At 43.3% G+C, this 22,949-nt stretch overlaps 2 protein-coding genes across 9 annotated transcripts in view; one reads left to right on the forward strand and one right to left on the reverse strand.

Moving 5' to 3' along the window:
* Positions 1-2,262: 2,262 nt before the first annotated feature.
* On the reverse strand, positions 2,263-20,604 carry Glod4 (glyoxalase domain containing 4). Its single transcript, NM_001014227.1, is given in 9 exon segments — positions 2,263-2,821; positions 9,746-9,832; positions 9,916-10,029; positions 10,622-10,708; positions 11,096-11,232; positions 14,710-14,854; positions 16,409-16,529; positions 17,755-17,804; positions 20,480-20,604. Coding segments are annotated over 9 exon segments (897 nt in total). The 5' UTR covers positions 20,570-20,604; the 3' UTR covers positions 2,263-2,755.
* A 43-nt stretch (positions 20,605-20,647) lies between these two features.
* Positions 20,648-22,949, forward strand: part of Mrm3 (mitochondrial rRNA methyltransferase 3) — a 29,505-nt gene continuing 27,203 nt past the window's right edge. For 4 of the 8 annotated variants that reach the window (XM_039086330.2, XM_039086327.2, XM_039086328.2 and 1 more), the window contains exons 1-2: positions 20,648-21,004; positions 21,212-21,456. In XM_039086330.2, coding sequence (XP_038942258.1) covers positions 20,691-21,004; positions 21,212-21,456 — 559 coding nt within the window. In that variant the 5' untranslated portion in view covers positions 20,648-20,690. The remainder of the gene's footprint in view (positions 21,005-21,211; positions 21,457-22,949) is intronic. The other 4 variants (XM_039086332.2, XM_039086331.2, XM_017597379.3 and 1 more) reach the window with 3 other exon arrangements.

The raw sequence follows: 22,949 nt of genomic DNA on the forward strand, positions 1-22,949 counted from the left end.
CTGAGGGACAGTGAAGCATGATGGCTTCCTAATGTCACTGCCTGGAACACTCATCAGCCTTAGCAACCCAAACGAATGCTAGTAGGACTGCTGTTCTTAAGCTAAGTTTCTGCTTGGGGCCCTGTGATGGACAGTATATATATGCATGCACATGTGGCTCATGTAAGTACCAGGATATTCTGTTAATTACTACAGAGGCATCAGGGTGCTAATGTGCCCAGAAGCTGGCAAATGAAGTGTTAAAGTAGAATTCCAAACTGCACTAGCATGGCATTTTTCATCAAAATCTGTCTTCTGTCTTCGGCAAGTAGCACTTGCTGGGCACATGTGAGGCTCCAGAGTTGTTTGGTCTCTAGTAAATCTGTTCATATAACAGCAAGTTTCTATAGGCTTCTATAGGCTTTTTTTTTTTTTTTTTTGGTTATTCTGTTTTATGAGATGGGGTTTGGCTGATCTGGAATTCACTGTGTAAACTAGGCTGGCCATCAGAGACCCATCTAATTCTTCCTACTGAGTGCTGCATTTAAAGTATAAGCAACCATGATGGCTGTAAAGTATATATTTTATCAATAATTTTTGTTGTGTGTGCACTATGTGTGTGAGGGTGCCAAGTGTGCATGTGAAGGTCAGAACACAATTCAGAGTTGGTTCTCTCCTTCAACCTTTCCATGGATTCACAGGATCAAACTCAGATTGCTAGGCTTTCCTGGAAAGCATCTTTACCTACAGTGCTCTTTGCGGATCCTATGATATAGGCCAGACTAGACCAGGTTAAAAGTAGATTGTTGGGAATTCTAATGCTTTGTCTTAATTTACCTCCCCAAAGTCTCTTTTCCAGATGCTGAGGGTCCCTGCCCCCAGATGGCTTTGCTTTGTAATGAAGAATTGCTGTAGAGCCAATGGCTGGGCAGGGAGAGGGAGGCTGGGCTTTTAGATTGCTTGGGCAAGGGATGGAGGGAGATGAAGAACAGGCAGAATAGCCATGACTTGGAAACAGGCAGATGTCAGATTTAAAAGGTGCAGGAGAGAAATCATCTAGTAATGCACGTGTATAGGGAAAGCGGATCCATGGGAAAGGAAAGAAGGAAACTGCAGCAAAGATAAAATAGTGATTTAGAGAGTGTCAACTCTGGAATGCTGGATGGGAATGTGTGCTAGCCAAGGGGAGGTTTGGAAGTGCCCAGCCATTGAGCAAGTTAAAATTAAAAATTAAGCTTGTGTGTGTGTGTGTGTGTGTGTGTGTGTGTGTTTTATTCTCGAATCTAGAAAGCTCTCACAAGTGGCTAAAGGCTGGATCACCCGACAGAAGGGAGTTCAAAGCAGTTTACCTATTCACCATCATGGTCGATAAAGGCAGGTCTATTAGGAGGCAGCCCTCAGGTTCACTGATCTCACAGGTAGGGATCAGTGAAGTCACACATCCAGGCTAAAGCAAGGAGGTTTTTCAGAGTTTAGGTGAGGAGTGATGATGAGCCAGCTAGGAGCTGGATTCTGTCCATACATGGTCAAAAAATATTCTTTCAAGAAAAAAAAAAAAGTAACAACATCAAGCCCGGTGTCTAAGTTAGGGGTTCTACTGCTATGAAGAGACACCATGACCACAGCAACTCTTAAAATGGCAAACATTTAACTGGGCCTAGCTTATAGTTTCTGAAGGTCAGTCCATTATCATTATGGTCAGAGACATGGCAGGCAGACTTGGTGCTGAAGGAGCCAAAAGTTCTATATCTTAATCGAAAAGCGGTCAGGGGGAGACTGCCGTTGTCCACACTTGAACATATATGAGAGCTCTCAAAGCCCTGCCTCCACAGTGACACACTTCCTGTAACAAAGCTATACTTCCTCCAATAATGCACTCCCCATGGGCCAACCATGCTCAAACCACACCTGGAAGAGTAGCATACATTAGAATCCTAGCACTGGAAGCTGAAGCAGGAAAAGTTCAAAGCCACCGAGTATGGTGCCTGTGCATTTAATCCCAGCAAGAGGCAGGGGCAGGTGGGTCTCTGAGTTTGAGGCCATTCTAGCTGACAAGAGTTCCAGGTCAGCCAGAGCTACAGAATAAGACTCTGTCTCAACAGGAAAAAAAAGTTAAAAGCTACCTTGAGTTACATGGTGAAGTGACAGGTTACCCAGAGCTATCAGTGAGGACTGTCTCAGAAAGCCAAAGCAAAAAAGTTTCTTTAAATGCCAAGACCTTCTGTGGTAAGATATTAGAACAGTATCCTACCATCAGATCCAGGAAATGAGCACTCTAAGCAGTAGATTTGGCTTTTGTTTTATTTTGTTTTGTTATGTTTGAGGTAAGGTCTCTATAGTCCTGGCTGGCCTCCAACTCGGAGATCTTCCTATCTCTGCATTCCAAGTTCTAGGATTAGAGGAGTGTGCCCCCATGCATAGCTGATTTGGCTTCATTTTGATACTTATTTCAATATTATCTACATGATTAACAGGTAATCAAATTTTCTCCAGACCCAACCAAGAGTAATGTTCCATTCAGTTGTTTCAGTCTGGACAAAAAATTTGTTACCAAATTTAATTCAATTACACACAGTAGAAATTTGCCTCTCCCAAGAGTGATAAAAATATTTCTTTTTTAAAACAAAACAGAGCCTTGAAGAATGAAACTACCACACAGACCTCCTATGCAAGACACAACCAAGTCGGGGGAGCATTTATCAAAGCAGATAAATGCCATCCTGATAACAGACTAGACCGGAGTTGTAAGTGCCATTCGTCATTAACCCGTCTTCCATTAACCCGAAGCCTTTGGTTTATTTCTTGTAGCAAACCACTCGTCACTTTTGTCTGCTGCCATTGCCTAAGGAAACAGAGAGACAGATGTTATTCCAAGTCTGCATTCTCCACCATGATATTAACACTAAAGCAGTTCGTCTATGGAGAGAAGGTTGTTCACCAACAGGAGAGCTGGTGAGTACTAAGCAGTTGCTTAGTGATTTGCACATATAGCTAGCAAGAGAGCCTGGCTGCTGCTGACAGACTAGGGACTTTGTGACTACCAAGGCCTCGGGAGGACAGGAGCCTTCAGGGCTTATGAGCTCAGTCTAAGGCAAACGGAATGAATGTGGCTCCGTGGTGGAGTGCTTACCTTCAGTCCACACCCCAGTACCAACACCAAAGTAGTGTCTTAAACAGCCTGGCAAACACTTTACTCCCAGCACTCAGAAGGCAGAAATAGGGAGATCTCTGTGTTTGAGGCCTGCCTAATCTACAGAGCAAGTTCCAGGACAGTCAGAGATACACAGGAAAACCAAATCTTGAAAAACCAAAACATCTGCCTCTATAAATCATTTAGCCATTTGGTAATGAAAAACTTTTATTCGGCCAACAAGAAGATATAGTAACACTTTTTTTTTTTTTAAATAAGTGAGGTTTTGGGGCTAGAGGGGTGGCTCAGCAGTTAAGCACATGTACTGACTGATCTTGCAGAGGGCCCGGGTTAGGGCACCATCATCTACGGCTCACAGATGCCCATGACCATAAATCTATGGGAATTAACACCTTCTCCTGCACCACAAGGCACCTACATGCATGTTATATAGTAACACCACACAAAGAAACAGAAATAAAAATAAATCTTTGATTTAAATTGAGTTTTTATCATGTACTAGGTTCTATACTGGGTCTAGTATGACAGAAGTGACAGTCTGGGCTTTGGGGATTAGAATGAACAGCTAAGGACTCACACAGGAAGTAACTGTTCACAAGACAGCATGTTTGTTTTGAGGTATTTAGTGTAAAAGACCCAGAAAAGGCTAAACATGCCTTTAATTACAGTACTTGGGAAGCAGAGGCAGGCATTCTGGGAGTTCAAGGCCACCCTGGTCTACAGAGTGAGTTCCAGGACAAGCTACACAAAGAAACCTGTTTTGAAAAACAAAACAACCAACCAACCAAACAAAAAAAACTCCAACCAACCAAACAAAAAAATCCTCATAAAGTTTTACCAAATTAAAAGGTAAGGAACAACTAAATATTTGGAGTAATAACATAAGAAATACTCGTCTCCACCTGGAGGAAATCACAAGATAATGTTTACATTAGAAAACATAACAAAAATATAAGGAATAATTTGATTTAGTGAAGGCAGAAGTCCTGGGCAGTGTGCTTCAGAAATGGGACAAGACATGACTATGTTTCAATTATACGAGCTTAGACCTAGCCGGCCTGGTGGTGGACACATGCAATACCAGCATTCAATGGTTAAAATAGGAAATTTGCCAGTTCTAGAACAGCCTAGGTTACTTCATAAATCTTTGCCTTAAATAAGTAATAATTTGGGGGCTACCTGATTTGCTATGCTGATGAAGACATAAAGGACCTAAAGCAGCATTAGGAAACAGCTTCTCAGAACTGAATGAGATGTCTCTTTCTTAGCAACCATGAAGAATGGAGAAAAGAACAATTAACTCTGGGATGGAGGATCTAAGAAAACCTCTTCGTTTTGAAGGACCAGGTTAAGAAGAGAAAGAAAAAAAAAAAACCACTTTGGGTGGTGACAAGAAGCTGTGTTTTTGTTACTATAAGCATTGTGGTGAGAGTAGAGTAGGAAAGGCTGGACCGGGAGCTTTCCAGAGATAAGACAGGCCACAGAGTAGATAAGGGCAGCAAGCTCAGTCAGTGAAGAAAGTATCAGGGAGTCAATAGAGCTAGGAGATTAGTTTAAAACTCACTAGATTTCAAAAGTGGTGTTAAAAGACCTGAGATATCTCAGAAGTAGAACTCAGCTCTTGGTGAATAATGGCTAATAGAATTTAAAAGGAAATCAAAATAAATGAGAAAAAGCCATGTTAAAGTGCATGTGTCTATAAACCTAAAACTACCCTAGGCTTGGCAAGATGACTCAGCAGGTAAAGGCACTGTGGCCAATGGGCAACCTGAGTTTGATTCCCAGGACTCACATGGTAGAGGGAGAGAACTGACTCCCACAAGCTGTCTCTGACCTCCACTGACAGGCCATGGCTTGCACAGGCCATGCGGTGAGTGAATAAAATGTAACAATCTTCTAAAGAATAGAACATTGTAAAGTAAAAGTGGGTTCAGTGCAAATCAAAGAACAGCTCGGAGGAGTCTGGCTAGAACAGCAGGACAGTCCGAGATAACATTGTCTGTCTTCCTTCCTTCCTTCCTTTCTTTCATTTATTTGTTTTTGGGGAAGGATCTCTCTATGTAGTCCTAGCTGTTTTGGAACAGCTATGTAGACCAGGCTGGCTTCAAACTTGCAGAGATCCTCAGGCTCTGCCTCACAAGTGTTAGAACTGCACCCAGCAAGAACTCTTCTGCCCACAGGAAGGACCAGGGTATAGAGAAAGGAAAAGAATTAATTATGGCATCCTGAAAGACCTCCATCCCAGTGTCTGTCTCTCCCATTTATTAAATGCCTGATATCATGAGTATAGTGAAAAGTCTGGAATTTTGGTTTCTTAAAAAAAAACAAAACCCACAAATATTTTAAGAATATTGTTTGGTTTTGGACCCTGGGACAAGAGACTAAAGTGTATATTTTAGGTATCAAAGCAGACCTGACCTCCAGGTTCTCCCAGCATCCCTCAGTTCCTACCTGGCATACTCACCCCCCAACCCTAAACTTTCCAGCCCGGGGGCTGGGCTGCCCTTCCCCCAGGGGCTCCAATCTATATAATCTAGATATTTTGATTTTTGATCTCTCTTCTCTCTCCTTTTCTTCATTCTCTTCCTCTTCCTTTCTCTCTTTCTGTACACTCTCTGTCCCCCGCCCCCATTCTCTCCCCATGTTGACTTCTCTGGCCTGGGGAGTCCTGGGGTCTGTAAACTCATCTGAGAGCAGCTTTCCAAGAAACCCAATAAACCTACCTTTAATATATTCTTTTAAAAAATGATTTATTTGTTTTATATACATTGGTGTTTTATTTGCATGCATGTCTGTGACATTATTGCAACCCCTGGAACAGGAATTACAAGACAGCTGTGAGCTGCCAGGTGGGTGCTGGGAATTGAACCTTAGTCCTGTGACAGAGCAGCCAGTGCTCTTACCTACTGAGCCATTTCTCTAGCCCTGTATCTGTCCTAAATTGGCTCATTTCACCGAGGAGAAATAATCTATAAAATATGCTTTCATTTTAATCCCAGGTGTGGGGTATAGGGCTGACTAGGACTTGCCTTGTGCTCTAGCAGAGGTGTGGTTTTGCCAGGTGCAAATAGTTTCTGTGATTTTCGTGATGTTTGGAATTCTGGGGACTTTTCAGAGGGTATATAAATGCTAGGCCCCAAGAAATCGGGGGGGGGGGTGTTGTTGTTTCATTGTTGTTGGTTGCGGTTTGTTAAGTAGTTGTATGCAAGAAAAGAAGCAAGAAGAAATTAGATATTCTGACAGTGAAGATCAAAAACCTGCCCCAAGAATTTTGATGTCCCTAATCAGTGGGAAGTAGTCTAACGTTGCACACTTTCCTACCCCCAACTTTATTCAGGGATTTCTTTCCTTTCTATCCTTTTTTCTCTCATCATGACTTAGAGGGTTGAAAGGGTGGGGAAAAAAGGGCGGAGAAGGGTGGAAGTAAGAAGAACAGAGATTTGCCTGAGAATCCCTGAGCGAAAAGAAAGAAGGCAAGCAGGGACAGAGTGATGTGGGAGGGAGGGACACTGAAAGCAATGCCACAGCATGTGAAGCACAGTGGACTCTCTTGTTTGGGGTATATTTGAAATTTTAATTCATGAAATATCAAAAAATCAAAACTACTATGCAAAAAATGGACAAGACTTGAATATTTAATTTATAAAAGAAACAAATTGCCAATAAGTTTACACAAAGGTGCTCATCACCATTAGTCATTGGGAATTAAAACCAAAACAAGAAAGTATTCGCCATTTTTAGAACAGCTACCAGAATCAAGGAAGCAACAGTAAGAATGCAGTGAAAATGTACGCAAGCAGACCTTTGTACAGACCCGGGAATCCCCAAGCTCCCCAGTGAGAACTTCCAACGTTCCAGAGAGCCTGAGTTTGACACCTTCCAAACTTTACTATCAGGTGCCTCAAGTAAAGACTGAATGGGGCTGTACTGCTGGGCAGGGGCTTGTCTACTGTGTCTCCCCCAGCCCCACTGTTCGTCTTAACTAAGGATTCGCCATGAGCTATTTTTCCAGGTTCTGCAGTGCAACAGTAAACCAGGACATAGTTTTCCTTCTTTAGATTTGTTCTTATGTTTGATCTTAACAACCTAGCATTTACTGTACATGAAAATAAAATCAGCTGTCCAGAGTAATGTGACTATACTCCAATGTCTTTGGTTTATTAAACCAGAATGTTCATCTTTTAACCTAAGAGATGTACTTTTCTGGCTCCCCTTTAGTTCACCCCACGTATTTATTTATTTATGGAGTGTAGTGTGTGTAGGTACACACATGCCACTGTGCAGGGGAGGACGAAAGGACAGTTTCCAGGAATCCACTCTCTCTTTCCAGTATGTGGGTCCCAGGGACTGAACCCAGGTTTTGTCAGGCTTGGCAGCAAGGACCTTTACCCACCGAGCCATCTCACCAGCCCACAGCTATTCTTTGTTATAACCAAACTGCTATGTTTGCCCTTTTGAGCCATTAGTAAGAAAAATAAAGGTTTTGAACTGAGAGCTAATCTAGTAACAAGATAGCTACTTAGTGACTAAGGCAGCTGTGTATTCAGCTGTGTAGAGCGTGATGCACTGCCCAGAGACAATTCCTGCCATAAGTGACAGAACAACAGAACAAGAGATTTCATCATGCCACTCAGAGCAGAGCACGTCTGAAATACGTGAATTACTCGTTTCTGAAGTTTACATTTAAGACTTTCAGAAATGCACATAACAAACTATGGAAAGAGAAACTGGCTAAGGAAGACTCACTTCTGTACATTTATTCTTGTCAGCTGCCTGCCCTTTCCTGTACAGTAAAGCAATTCTCCTAGGTATGGATCTCAGATCCATGAAACGTGGCTGCAAGAAGATCTAATCACAAATGCTACCATCACAAATTGCTCCCTTACATAAAATAAAAATCTACAATCAATCTAAATGTTCACGGGAATAGATAAAAAAATTATCTAATAAAAGCAAAACATGTACTTCCATGCTGGAATCTCAAAATATTTTGAAAGAAATCAATCACAGCAAAGTGCCTATTAAGTGGATTCATTTGTTTGAAATCCTAGAACAAACAAAATAGACCTACTGCACCAGAAACCCGAACAGTGGCTGCCAGGAAGAAGTGTCAGAGCCATAAAGGAGGGGAGGGGCTGCCAGCACTCAAAAGAACAAAGAAAGAAAGAGCAGCGTATCTGCTAACCCAGAGTTCGCTCAACAGTCTTTTTTCCTGAATGATAAAGCTTTAAAGGCCATCTTCTACATATTTCCTTTAATTCCCAATGATATGTCTACAGTTATGTCTACAATTATCTTCCATAAAGCATACTATAATCCCAATATTTTTATTTTCTTACCTTTTTAGATAAAGTTCTAAATGAACTTTTAGAAGTTCAGAGAATTTTAACAAGTTGGTTACATGTCACTTTATACAGATCAAGAAAGTTTAGAACCAGGATAAACTGATTCCTTTAATCACTCAATTAGGTATTCAGAAGTGACAGAAGCCCAGTGGTCAGGCCTACCATCCTATCTACACGGAAGGCTGAAGCAGGAAGGTCCTTAGAGCCCGGGAACTTGAGGTCAACCAGGACAACAGAGTCCCTGTCTGCAAAGTCTAAAGTATTCAGAGAATGTCTACTCCATGCTGTGTTTGTGTGATGAGAACAGAACCTGCTGCACTTGGCAGGATGAGATCCCCACCAATGTCAACACAGACACTATTTGCTGCCAAGATCTAGTACAGAGAGATGAAATATGCATTTCAGACAAGAAATAGAAACTGTGTGCAAATAGATCTTAAAGCAGAAATCTAATTAAAGAAACCTAATGATACAGTCCTAACACTTAGGAGGATGAGGCAGGAGGATCACTAACTTGTATTCAGCTTGCAGACACAGACTCATATCTCAAACTCGAAGAAACAAATGTACAGATATCTGGAGATGGAACACGGCATGGGAAGGGGTTGGTCTTGGTGTTTGTGTGCCCGAGTGTGGTATGTTTATAGAGTGCAGGCAGGAGCACTTGGGGGCCAGAAGGTATCAGATTCCTTGAAGCTGGAGTCATAAGCAGTACTCAACCCTCACATGGGTGCAGGGAACTAAACCTGTGTCCTCTGTAAGAGAGTAAGCTCTCCTAACCACTAAGCCATGTCTGTAGCCACTATTTTCTGTTTTTATGAGACAAGGTCTCATATGCAGCCCTGGTTGGCTTAGAACTTGCAATGAAGACCAGCTGGCCTTGAACTCACAGAGAGCCCCTGCCTCTGTCTCCCAAGAAAAAGTTTAGAAGACGAGAGCTCCTGGATCTCTTGGTATGATATGAGAACAAGTAGGAAGGAAGAGAGTGGTGTCAAAAGGGAACCGGATAACCCAGTAGCCAAGGAAACAAGAGGGGACAGAACCTAGGCACTTCATCCACTAAGCTGAAGAATGGTTGGTTAGCCTGAGGCAGTGGGGAGATGGAGATGCTAATCTCTGTAAGGGGTAAGGTAGATGACATTGAGACACGTCTCTGAATAAAAGTCATCACAACAGGGAAAGGACATGCTTGACAGCACCTGGACCCTATATGTCCTTTATACCATCCTGCTTTGGCTCACTATGATATCGATGTAGAAACAAGACTCACATCATCCAACAATTTGCTTCCTTTTGGATCCATCTTAGAGAGCTCTCGGAAAGCTTCGTCCCCAACAAAGCAAATTTCATGTCCATCCTACATCAAAAAAGAAAAGTAATGTGAAAAAAAAATCCCTGAAGAAATCCTTGAGATGGTAGTCCTCTCTAAGCAATACTTACAGGGTCAGCCAGGATGACCACTTGCACTGTTGCTTTCCCTGGGGTGTCCAGACTCACCAGCGGAGTCAGGATCGATTGGCTCTCCCTTTTCATCAAGTCTTCTAAGTCTGGCAACTTGAAAAACACAAAAGGGCAAGTCAGCAAGGTTCACATAGTATTTTCTGGAACAGTCCTCATTTGACCAAGGCACCACTGGATAGATTTTATTATCTCAGTGGTTTTTAAAAGAATGGGTAAGCATGAAACAAAGTCACAAGCAGAATGAACTCACAGGAAATCCAAAATTCTTAGCTGGGTTGAAACCAGATAGTGACAGAACTTAGAGGATCATAGGCTAAAGAGAGGGCTCAGCGACTAAGAGCGAGTACTTCTCTCAAAGGGGACGCAAGTTCATTCTCAGCAACCATGTCAGTGAGTTCATAAATGCTGGTAATTCCAGCTCCAGGGTGAGTCCAGTGTGGACACCTGCATTCATGTTTATGCATCCAATACACACACTCTAAGAAAATAAAGAAAGAAAAGAGCTAGAGAGATGGCTCTATTGAGTTTGGTTCCTTGCACCCACTTCAGGGGCTCACAACTCCCTGTGAGTTCAATTCTGAGGGATCTAACTGTCCCCACCCCAGGCATGTGCACTGGCACATAGAGACATACATACATATAATTAAAAATAATGAATTTTAAAAACAGGGTAATCAAATAGTACCTCTTTCTGAGGACAAGAAAAGGCAATTCTTCCAAAGGCCGCTGAATGATCAACTGCACCCTGGATGCCCTGTAGCTCCAGCTTGCACTGAAGAGAAAGAGGAGAGTGGGCTGATGCTTTCTGACGGGTTACACATGTGTGTGGTACGAAACTGCAGTGTTTGGTAAGGAGCTGCCACACGAGTGTGAAGACATCAGTACAGATCCCCAGCACCCACATAAAGCTGGCTGTGGTACCATCCCAACAGTGTGGCAGGAGGCAGTCAGGAGAAACTCCACGGCCTACAGGTCAGCTAACCACGAGCGATAACCAAGGAGGTATCTGAGTAGTGTGGTTATTAGTGGGTTTATTTCCTTCTCTTCATCTAGAATCACTGAATCACTGTGAAGAAAGCATGGGACCACTTTCACGTTAACCTGACTTATGAAGCAAACACAAAGGAGCTAACAAGCTGTTCCTATGCAAGTCACTCACCTGGTCATCAGCATAGCCCAGCAAAGCCCATTTCTTTTCCTCGTCTTGCTCATAAATTTTCATTCCTAAGAGATTAGACCAGTAGTTCAAGGACTTCTGGAGATCAGACACTGCTAGAGTCACCTTTAATACAGGATCTGTAGGTAAGAAAACCAATGTGTGAAGTTGCTTCAGTGGAATGGGGTAAAAGGCCCAACAAGCTTGAGTGTACAATAAAAATTTAGCTTAGAAGGCTGGAGGGGGAGTGTGTGCTTCGCGTACAAGGTTTCCATTTCATTTCCAGCAACTCTCTTTTTATCCAAAGAATTTAGTTTGTAAGGAAAGCATTTTAAACCAACATGAAATGAAACATGAGGCAAAGAAATGACAGCAAAATAATCATTTGGTGAGAAAAGCTATGTGTTTGAATTAAACAGCAAAATGTATTTCTGTGGGGTTAAAGTATGAAATTTAAAGAATGAACTAAGAAAGTAAGTACAAGTAATTTGTTTTTCATTATTTAATTTTATTGTCTTGACAAATTAATAGTGCTAACTGTTTTATTGCAGGGAAAGAAATTAAAACAATAGAGTGTAACTTAGAAAGTTTGTGGGCACAGATTTGACAGAATGTACCAAAAGTTTTAAAAATGTACTGAAAAAGCAAAGTCCGGTCTCAGCAGTTCAGAAAGGAACTGTGGCTGTGTGAAGGGCTTTTTATTACAAAGGCCTTTCCCAGTGTTGCCCAGAACAATGAAACACTAGGAACAACGAAAACACCCAACAACAGAGGCTGCTTATCTTCTGCAGAGAAATGCTGCCGTGGAGTTCCTGCAATGGCTTCTGCAGGGCACATTTATATGTGTGCATGTATTGTTTTCTATAAAAGGTCTCAAATACTCTGGAATGCTCACGGCCGTTACCTCTAGACACATGGGTACTACTTTCCTCCTCTCATTACCCTCCCCCTCCTCTGCTTCCTCTTCCTCTTGTACATGCAATATGTTAAAAAATTTTTTTCTAGGGTTAAAAAAAAATCTAGACAGACATACACAAATAAATGTAATTAAAAAAAAAATCCAGGTGGTAGTGGCGCATGCTTGGGAAACAGAGGCGGGCAGATGTCTGAGTTTGAGGTTAACATGGTCTGTAGAGAGAGCTCCAGGATAGCCAGGGCTATGCAGAGAAACCTTGTCTTGAAAAACAAAAACGTAAACAAAACAAAACAAAACAAAAGCCAACTAAAAGCAGCTAGAATATAACGGAAGCATGCATATTGTAAGTTGGTGGTCTGACACCGCAACCCCCCTACCCTCCCACCCCCAACCAGGCTGAACCCAGGCCCTTGCACATCAGACAAATACTCCATCACTAAGTGGTAGCCCCAGGCCTGTGAAACACTTTTCTTTTTCTTTCTTCCCTTATCTTTCTTTTTTATTTACTGCAATATAGAAACTTTACCTAGGACCTCACACACACTAAGCAAGCATTCTGTCACTGAACCTTTTTGGCCACTTTTAATTTTGAGACTGGCTCTTAAGAGGTTGCCCAGATGGGCCTTGCTCTTTAGTCCAACTAGGCCTCCTTGCCTTAGTGTATAAATCCTCCTCCTAGCTGGGATTATAGGTCTGTGCCACTGGGTGTGGCCAAGGTAACTTTGTAAGGAGCTGTTGTACAACCACATCTGACTCATCTGACTATGACAAACTTGGGGTTTTCCCCAGTTTCCATCACCTCCATCCCATCTGCAGGATAGCAATGCCAAGACTAACCATTGTAAGATGATGTCATACAGGTGAAGGCAAGATAGAACGAGGCCTGTCATTGGATGAGAAGGAAGGAAGGGTGGGAGAAAAGTTTGAGGGAAGAGGAAGGGACAGGAACTGAAGGAGACAGGAGGGAGAAGCCACCAAGAGAACATGGAGGCTGATGTTAAGATTCCACCCTGTACCTTCCAGGTTGTTATGAATGTTCTTCAGGGATGGATGTATACAGGGCTTTGTATGCTTAGGTGGGCAATCATCTTATCAATTGGATCAGAGGTTATTGTGTGGTGTGTTCTTTCATGTGGCGATTTAAATTCAAGAGCGTGTGTGGTGGCTGGAGACATGTGTATGTCTGGCATGGTGGTTACCTGTCTTGGGAACTGGATGGGTAGAGAGGTTGCTGCCAGGCTCAGAGAGAGGCCTTTGCAGTATGATGTGGGGTCCTGGAGCTAGTGGGAGTAAGACAGCATTTTATCTATTATTTTACAGCAACAAACCATGGTGCTGCTCACAGGAACTCCTCCTGGGAAACTCAAGTTTACTGTTCTCCACTGATGGCAAAATCATCAAATTCAAGTTCGTCCAGAGTCTGAGATCAGTGACAGAAGAGACCTTAATTTTACTCCCCAGAACTGAGCAAGCAGCAGACACTCTCCCCAGAGTCAGAAGGCCTGCAGGATAGTCGCAGGTGCAGGCCGAACCAGACCAGCAGGAAGCGGATGCCTCAGAGATCTTAGCCCGGAAAGGGCAAAGCATCTTGGGAATATGGAACTTGCTGTCATTTTTTTTTTCTTTTTTTCTTTTTTTTCTTTTTTTCCCCGGAGCTGGGGACCGAACCCAGGGCCTTGTGCTTGCTAGGCAAGCCCTCTACTACTGAGCTAAATCCCCAACCCCATGGAACTTGCTGTTATTTTAAGTCCAGGTTGAGTATCTCTTACATAAGATGCTTGGGAACAGAAGTAGCTCAGTTTGTAAAACTGCATGGACTTTACTGGCTGAGAATCCCTAATCTGAAAATCCAAACACTAGAATCCAAGTACAGAACTCTGGAGGTCGAGGCAATGCAATCCCTGAGTTCTTGGTTAGCCTATACTGTGTGTTAACACAGGTTGGGTTTTTTGTTTTGTTTTGTTTTTTGTTTGTTTTTGAGACGGTTTCTCTGTGTAGCCCTAGCTATCTCAGAACTGAGAGATCTGCCTGCCTTGGCCTCTAGTGCTGGAAGTAAAGGCTCATGTCATGATACCCAGCCCTAAGATAAAGTCTTAAATAAAACAAAATAAAAAAATTTAATCTGCTATTTTGGAATTCTGAATAGGATACTCAAACAGAGTGTATTAAATCTGACCAGTGAGTGATCTGGTAGATTCCAGTGGTTTGTTCTGTTTTTTAAAAAGTCTGTTTGCAGGCTCCTTCCAAAGTGTATATGGGAGCACGGAGCATAGTGTGGGAACTAGCTCTAACAGCATGAGACGACAACACAAGGAGAAAATCTGGGGTCTTCATATGGCTGAGCTGATGAACTCTCAGTCTTCCTACCTGCTCTGGGAACTGGAAACATGCTCTTAGAGTTCAAACTAGTTTAAGCTGGGTTTGCTGTCATTTGCGGCTGAAAAAAAAAATCCTAAAGAGATATATTATCTGTAGAACAGAACCAGTGTAGATTCTCTGCAGCTAGGTACTAATACACAACACTTACCTAATGTATGTAAAAGGGAAGAACTCCCTAGCATACAGGTAAGAACACTGGCTTGGGAAATATACAGCCATCAACATAGGAAAGCTACATTACAGGAAGAACTCCACCTCAGCACCCTCTCCATTCCATCTTCATCAAATGTGCCTTTAAACAGGCTCTGCCTGGCCTAGTTACCTGATTGAGATGGACTTCTGTCCTGTAAGTAGAACTTATATCCTCCTGGGGCCTCAGTTTCAAAAACCCCTTCTGCAACTTTACTGAGTGGCCACTCCAGCCTCCTGGCATTGCTGACAGCCTGGCTGGAAGCAAGCGTGAGTCCCTGTGACAAATGACATCCACACAAATCATTACAGCAGAGCTGTGGGACAAGGTAAGGAATCCCAGAGCCTAAGATTTAATTAGCATTTTCTTATAATCATTCAAAAAAAGAGTATTAGGTATTTTTTCCAAATTCTCCAGATTCAGACATTTATAAATCACAGCAAAGAAATTAAAATATCTATGATATTTAATCCATTCAATACCAAAGAAATCTTGATCTTACATGGACTGGTGAGCTATCCATTTGAGACAATTTGGATTTAGTCATTCATTCATTCATTCATTTATTTATTTATTTATTTATTTATTTATTTATTTATTTATTTTTTCTTTTTTTCGGAGCTGGGGACCGAACCCAGGGCCTTGCGCTCGCTAGGCAAGAGCTCTACCGCTGAGCTAAATCCCCAACCCCTAGTCATTCATTTATAAGGCTGACCCTGAACCTGAAACTTTGCTTATTCTAAGTAAGTGCTCTCTTCCACTAAGCTATATCCACAGTCTCCTTTTGGATTCTAAGCACAAACACTTTAACTATGAAGGCACTCTTTAATCAAAGTTGCCAATAGTATATAATTCTGTCCTCTGGGAAGCCAGCCTTGTTGAGCCTGGACTACCATAACTGCCTCTGTTCTACCTGCCAACCTATCATCTACTTTGTAGCAGAGTAAATGTTTCACAAAGGCATCCTGCAGCTTCTCAAGGAGCCCACAGGCTTTGTTCTCCCTTGATGGCTCTTAAAAGGCCCAACACATTTTTCCCTTTGAGACAGAGTCTTAAATACTAGCCCTGGTTGGGCTCAAGAACTTATAATCCTCCCGCCTCAGCCTTTTAAATGATGGGATTAGTCATGTGCCACCATACCCAGCTATCATGTCACTTGTTATCCCTCTCCTACCATCTTCCCCTCCCCTCTCAGCTCTTATGACTCTCAAGCAGGGTTTGGGTCCCCCACCAGTTCTCCTCCACCTAGAATCCTCCTCCATCCACGTGCTGCACAGGCTCCCTTCCCTCCTCTGAACTCTTGCTCCATTGTTACCGTCCCACTAACTGTCATCTTCAACTTCAAATTTTTTTTTTAAAGATTTATTTATTGTATATAACTACACTGTTTCTCTCTTCAGACACACCAGAAGAGGGCATCAGTTCTCATTACAGATGGTTGTGAGCCACCATGTGGTTGCTGGGATTTGAACTCAGGACCTCTGGAAGAGCAGTCGGTGCTCTTAACCACTGAGCCATCTCTCCAGCCCCCTCAATTTCAGATTTTAAAAAGCCGTCTAGATCTGAGAAATGGCTCAGTAGTTAAAAGTGCTAGATGTTCTTGCACAGGGCCCACATGGGCAGCACACAACCATCCCTAACTCCAGTTCAAGGGGATCTGACACCCTCTCCTGAGCACTTCAGATACTGCACACACATGGTGCACATACGTACATATAGGCAGAATATTCATAATACAGTGTTTCATTTTTTAAAAGCCAACTTTGTTTCTAATCTGGACTATTATAACTGTGTCACCTCATCCAGATACACACTGGACAGTGATATTTACCATGAAGTCATTGCCAAGCTTGTAGTCTCCGATGCCGTAATTGTATGTCAGTTCTGCAACAAAATGGTCATCCTCAGGCCCAAATCCCACCATTGTTTTACTCCATTTCCCATCATAAGGCCTGAAAAAGACGAGAGCAAGTGAACTCAGTGAGCAGAGGAGAAAATCTGCTCCCTCCTTTAGCACATATGGTGGCTTGTCCCTGCTGTCCCATGAATTCTAAATGAGGATGAGATGACCTCTGACAGCAGTGTGGACAGAGCTCCAGCACCCCCACTACATGCTCCACACACCAATCATTTGGCACTTACTTAAGGAAAGACTTAGTTACCTTTAAAAACAATGTGGGAGAAGGAATCCTAAAGACAGTTCTCTAGTCTAACTTCAAAATAGTTTGCCTATCAGTCAGTAAGCGTGCAAATTCCAGGGGCCTTGGAAGTTTCCAACTTGCCATGAACACTAAGCTTAGTATTACTATTATTTAGTATACTATTGCTTAGTAATACTTAGTATAGTATTGTTAGTATTACTATTACTTAGTATAGTATTGCTAGTATTACTATTACTTAGTAAAATTGCTTTCCCTACTGCTGGTATTTATTTGTGCTTGCATTAAAATATAAAAAAAAATTCAGTTTTTAATAGGATTCCTGGCATTGAGCTCCTTAAACCTTGGAATTTCCTGCTAAGTGGACCTTGTATTCCTAAACCTCTTTTAGAATACCTCGGTTGACGATAATAGCAAGCTGACTGAAGGTGAGGATAGCTTGAGGATTTGCTTGGCTGCCAAAAAGACCAAAAGATCAGAATGCCCAGCCACCCTTACCTCTGAGAGGGGGAAAAGGAATGAGAGAGTAAACTCTATAAATCTGTGTAAAAACTATTCAGCAAGATCTGACCAGTTTGTGGGTTGCTGCAGCCACGAGGTATGGGATAACGGAAGCGACTGGAAGCGCCACCCTCCTCTCTTCCACACTGTTCTGCATACTGCTCTTCTGGTTCCTCCTGATCTGACTTCCTCATAAGCCGGTAAAAATGTCAGTAGTGCATTCCTGAGGTCAGGAGGAGGGGTTACTAGGATTGTAGCTGTCTCACACAGCTCCACACAGACAAGGAACTGAGCTAACGTCAGATTCCTGGCTAGAACCTGGAGTCCTGGAGAACTGCTTGCTGTGTCTGAAGTGCCGGCATGACAGTGTGGAGAAACAAAGGGTGATTCCCCATTGCTATTCAAGTAGCTTCTCTTATCTCTTGCCTCTTTTCTGTTACTTTTATTTATTCTTTACAGAGTGTGTTCTGCTCGGAGCTACTCAGAAGCTAAGCTGTTAAGATACAAGGTGTCTTACCCATTACATGCGGCTTTGCAGCCTTCCTCAAATTCCTCATGGCGCAGAACCTAGTAAGAGAATAGAATAAATTATAGAGTTCTACCTTTTGGAGTACTGGGGAATCCAAGGACTTGTGTTAGATAAGCGCTCTACTGCTGAGCAACCCTCTTGGCCCTTGACTTTAAAAGACTTGAGTCTCACTGTGTAGCCCAGTTGGTCTTAAACTATGGTCCTCCTGGCTCAGCCATCCACATGCTGGGACTTCAGGTGCACTAGTATTGCACATAGCACATTTATACAATAAATGTTAAAAGGACATAAACATTACCTTTTGTCAGTTTTATTAAGAGAAACAAGCAGACCTTCTAGGCCACGTGTAACAGAGGTAAGAACTTCTTAAGATAGGCCTGGTAGCACACACCTCTGATATCAGCACTTAGAGAGGCAGATCGATTTCTGTGAGTTCAAGGTCAGCTTGGTCTACACAGTGAATTCCAGGACAGTCGAGAATACATAATGAGACCCTGTCCTCCCTCGACGCCCCCAAAAGAGTTGCACTCCTAAACAGGTATGAAGTCTCTTTAGGGTAGGAAGCCTCCTGTGGTAGAGAAGAGTATTTAGCACCAGAGAAGTCGGACTGCAGCGAGTAATGCTGAAACAAGCTCTTTCAGGCTCTCTTTCGGACTGAGTGTGACAACACCTCTGTTGGTGAAAATGGATAACCTGTTTAGACACCTAAGACAGAATACAGAAGGCTCTCCCTGTCTTAGTCTCTGCTCCCCACCTCTTTTCTCCTGACACAGAGTTTCATTATGCAGCAGTCTGGCTTGCTGTAGTGTAGGCTGGCCTTGAGCCTCCAAACCGCTGGGATTGCAGGAAAGGAGCACCACACTCAGCTGTTTTCATTTTTCCTTCCTAGCTCCACTGAAGCTCCATTACTTCCCTCAAAGGTTACAGAAATCAACTTTATTAGCTGGACATGCTGGCACTTGGGAGGCACTGAGGCAGAAGCATATCAAGTGCAAGGCCAACCTGAGCTACTTACTGGCCCTGCCCCCACATTAAAAAACAAAACAAAACAAAACAAACACAAAACTTACTGATTTCTTTCCTTAATACCATCATTAAAAATATACTCCTGAAGCATAGCTCTGATGATATCATAAGTGCCCCCTTACTTTAGCATAAAACTCAAATAGCTTTGCATGCATAGCAACCAAGACAATACCAGAAACGATCCCAACCTGAACGTTCTCACATCCCAATCTCTTCATCTAGCCAAATGCACATAAAAATCAGTGTCAATTTCCAAATTCCACTCCACCTATTCAGGCCTCCTTGAATACTTTTCCCCTCTAATCCTGGTCCGTGGAAATGCTCCTTTGCAGGGTTAATTTATGCAAGGTTCTCATGAATTATTTCCTAAGAAACTAGGTTGGTAAATCTCTCCTTTTGTAATTTTAATATAAAAGTAGCTACTACTTTACAGAACACAAACTACCTGTGAATCAGTTACCATCTGTATGGTAGGTAACATGCTTCATCTTCACAACAACCTTCTGATCAATGAAGAAATGGAATAGTGACACCCAGCATTACTAAACTGTTAGGTATAAATCTAATTTGCTACACATGATCTAAATGGGAATACGTACCAGAGTCATTTGTGCTTGTTACCTAACCTTAGCATGGTAACTTCAAACAGCAGGTGTGTGTGTGTGTGTGTGCGTGCGTGTGCGCGCGCGCGCGCTCGCATGCCTGCCACAAGTCAGATTCCCCTGGAGTTCGATTCACAGATGGTTGGGAGCCACTCAACATCGGGAACCCATCTCACACCCTCTGGAAGAAGGGCAATCATTCTTAAAGGTTGAGCCATCTCTCCAGCCCCTACTACAGCAGATATTTCTGACTAATTAATTTGTGTTGACTGACTTGTGCAACTCCCTTTACACTCCTTTCCTTCTGTACCATCTCTAACTAAGCTGGATTTGGACTGCTACAAGTCTGTAAAAAAAAAAAAAAAAAAAATCTGCAGTGGTGTGTTCCCTACCTCCCTGGATGACTAGGAGCACCTCAATAAACCTCTGCTGCACTTTCAGCTAAGTGACCCCCTTAGAATCACAGTTTCTCAAACTGTTTCCAGGTACTAGGAAAGCAACTTGATTCTGATCTCATACTTAAATCTGGGCTGCTTAGAGGAGAGCCACAGATTTACACAGAGAGCCTGAGTACCTACGAAGGAGACCGTTCCAACTTGTCCTGACAGGGCTTGTTCAACTAATGCGATAGTGGAGTGCTTGTTTGGCATGCGAAAGGCCATGGATTCCCCTCCCACAGCCTAAACTTTAAATCCGTAGCCCTGATGGAGGACGAAATTTGCTGATCACATCCAAACGTTTCGAACCAGGGGACCGCTTTGTCGTCAGTTGGAAGAGGCTTTTATAACGTTTTGCCTATCCATGCTCCTCCATTGCAGGCTCCCCAGGCTAGAAGTGTAACAAATATTTGTGAAGGGCGGTAGGTGAACGTGCGTAGATAATTCATCTGGTAGGTCAGCCCCCTCTCAAAGCCTTCCCAACCCGAAAGCGGGGGGCTCGCAAAAGCTGAAAACGCCGGCGTAGCGACCCGGACTCCAGGGCCCGGCGGCTGAGGTGGCCTCACGCCCAAGGCGTCCTCCCTCCCCAGGTGCGGCCCGGCCGCGCATTGAAGTCTCGCGCCAGCCCCGCTCGGCCCCAGTCTGCACCTGCATCCCCAGGACATCTCGAAAGAAATGCACCGTCTGGAAGCGGTTCCCCACTTTGAAAACGAAATGCAGAGCTCGACGAGTGACCATGACTTCCACCACGAAAACCGAGTCCCAGACAGAAGGCCACCCCGCCCACAGGACCAGGAAGACCGTCGAGTGACGTCACTAGCACGCGACCGCGCACTCCGATGATACCTCCAGAGCAAAGATGGCAGCGCCGGCGAAGGGCATGTGGTATTCCCTGGGACCATTGCTGCGGGTGGTCCAGACTCGGGACCTCGACGCTCGGCGCTGGGTCCGGGCGCTGCGGCGAAGCCCGGTGAGAGTGTTGTTTCCCTCGGGACAGGTGGAGGAACGGAAGCGTGCTCCTGATAAGCAGCCCCGCAAGGCGGTCCCTGAGGCCAGTTCCCAGGGACAGCAACAGAAACAACCTCTTGAGACATCCCCATCCCAGACCCCTCACACCTGGGAAGAGGCAGGGCTTCGCTACGATAAGGCCTGTCCCGGGGACAGGAGGCTAAGGTGATGTGTTCTTTACACTTGTCATCTCTTCCCGTAAGCCTTCTTGCCTCACTGTGGAGCTTCTGATTCTTACTGTTTCTACAGTGTAAAATAAATGCCTTCTTTGAGGCTTGTGTTTCCGCCAAGCTCTGCGTGTCTGTTAGAAATACATGTATCCCTACATGACAAGAATGTTGATAACCATCCCCTCTCTGTTTGCACCCACAGCAGTGTGATGACAATAGTTAAGTCCAGGCCTTTTCGGGAAAAGCAAGGGAAGATCCTACTGGAAGGTCGCAGGCTGATTGCAGATGCTCTCAAGGCTGGAGCTGTGCCAAAAATGTTCTTTTTTAGCCGACTGGAGTACATCAAGGAGTTGCCAGTAGATAAGCTGAAAGGTGTCAGCCTCATTAAGGTGAAATTTGAGGATATCAAGGATTGGTCGGACCTGGTAACGCCACAAGGAATAATGGGTCAGTGATACACGATGTATCGATATCTAGAATTTCTGTTTCATACAAGTGTAGTATCCTAGACTTTCTTGTTCATACTTGTCTTAAGGTAACAGATTTTATTTGAATCAAGTTTAAATTGTTATTGACTAGTGTCTAAAATGAAATAGGACTTCTCGGGTTAATAGTATTTTTTTTTACTGGCAACTGATTCAGTTTCTCATTCATATTTAATTGTGGGGCTTTTGCTTGTTTTTGACAATTGTAGTTCAGGCAGGCTTAAAACTCTGTATGTAGCTGAGGATAACTACTCACGTTCCTGCTTGCACTTCTTACTGCTGAGAAGGAAACATGGAAAACAAAACAAAACAAACCCAGGCCCAGTTTTTTGTTGTTGTTTCATTTGTTTGTTTGTTTATATAAGCCAGGAGTAATGCAAACCTTTAAAATTCCAGGATTCGGAAGGCAGAGGCAGGCAGATCTCTGTGAGTTTGAGACCAGCCTGGTCTACATAGTGCCTTCCAGGACAGCCAGAGCAAATAGTGAAACCCTTTCTCAGAACAAAGCTTTACTTATTTTGTGCGTAACCATGCATGGGTCAGAAGACACTCTGTGAGAATCAGTTTTCCCTCTCCGCTATGTGAGTCCCGGGCATCCATCTCAGGCATGGCAGCAGGTACAAGTTCACGTTTAGCTGCCTTTCTAGTTCCTCTCTTTCCCCCTAGATACTGCCCTGAAAACTGTGCTTTAGGATGTTTTGTAGAGATTATTAAGTGAGAGGATTTTTCATTAAGGACGCCACTTTGTGTTTTCACTTTTCCCAAGCACCCCAGCCGATTTGTGTGTATTGGATTAGATTGAGGATAGAAGGGTCACGAGGTAAGTGTTACTGTGCTCATTCAAACTTGCCGAGATTCTGACCCTCAGCAAGAGACCTTACAAATGACACGTTCCTCACTACCCCATAACTCCTTCAGTATGAACCCTTGCAGACAATGTCTTCAGTGTAGTATTTCTAGGCAAGGCTGTTGAGAATTTTGATGACTTTGTTTCCTGGGGGTATTTTTTCAATTTTAAGACAAGTAGTGAAGGAGAGCTATATGGCTATTGTTTAAATATTTAGGTTAAGCCTACACATTAAGTAAAACAAAAACCCAGGAAAATGGAGAAAGGCTGTAGCATCAAGACAGTTTGGTGAAAGGAAAGCAGAAGCAAAGACAGAAATGTAAAGGGGTCACAAGTAGTCAGGTGAATGCAAAGATGTCCATCTCCCTAGTACTGGGGAAGTACAAAGGGAAATAAGGGAATGCCATTTTTCCTATCAGAGTGGTAAAAACTGAAAGTAAACATGTCCCCTGATAAGCAGGCTTTGAGCTCGGAGGCAGATATTTATCATTCTAGACATGGCTGGAGAGCCTCCGAGGAGGGCAGTCCCATGGCATTTGTTAACATTAAGAGTATATGAACACGGTTCGTCCATTTCACTTGCAGGAATTTGGCCCAGAGAAGTATTC

The sequence above is a fragment of the Rattus norvegicus genome, chromosome 10, assembly GCF_036323735.1.
Source record: "Rattus norvegicus strain BN/NHsdMcwi chromosome 10, GRCr8, whole genome shotgun sequence".
In the NCBI taxonomy this organism is placed as follows: domain Eukaryota; kingdom Metazoa; phylum Chordata; class Mammalia; order Rodentia; family Muridae; genus Rattus; species Rattus norvegicus.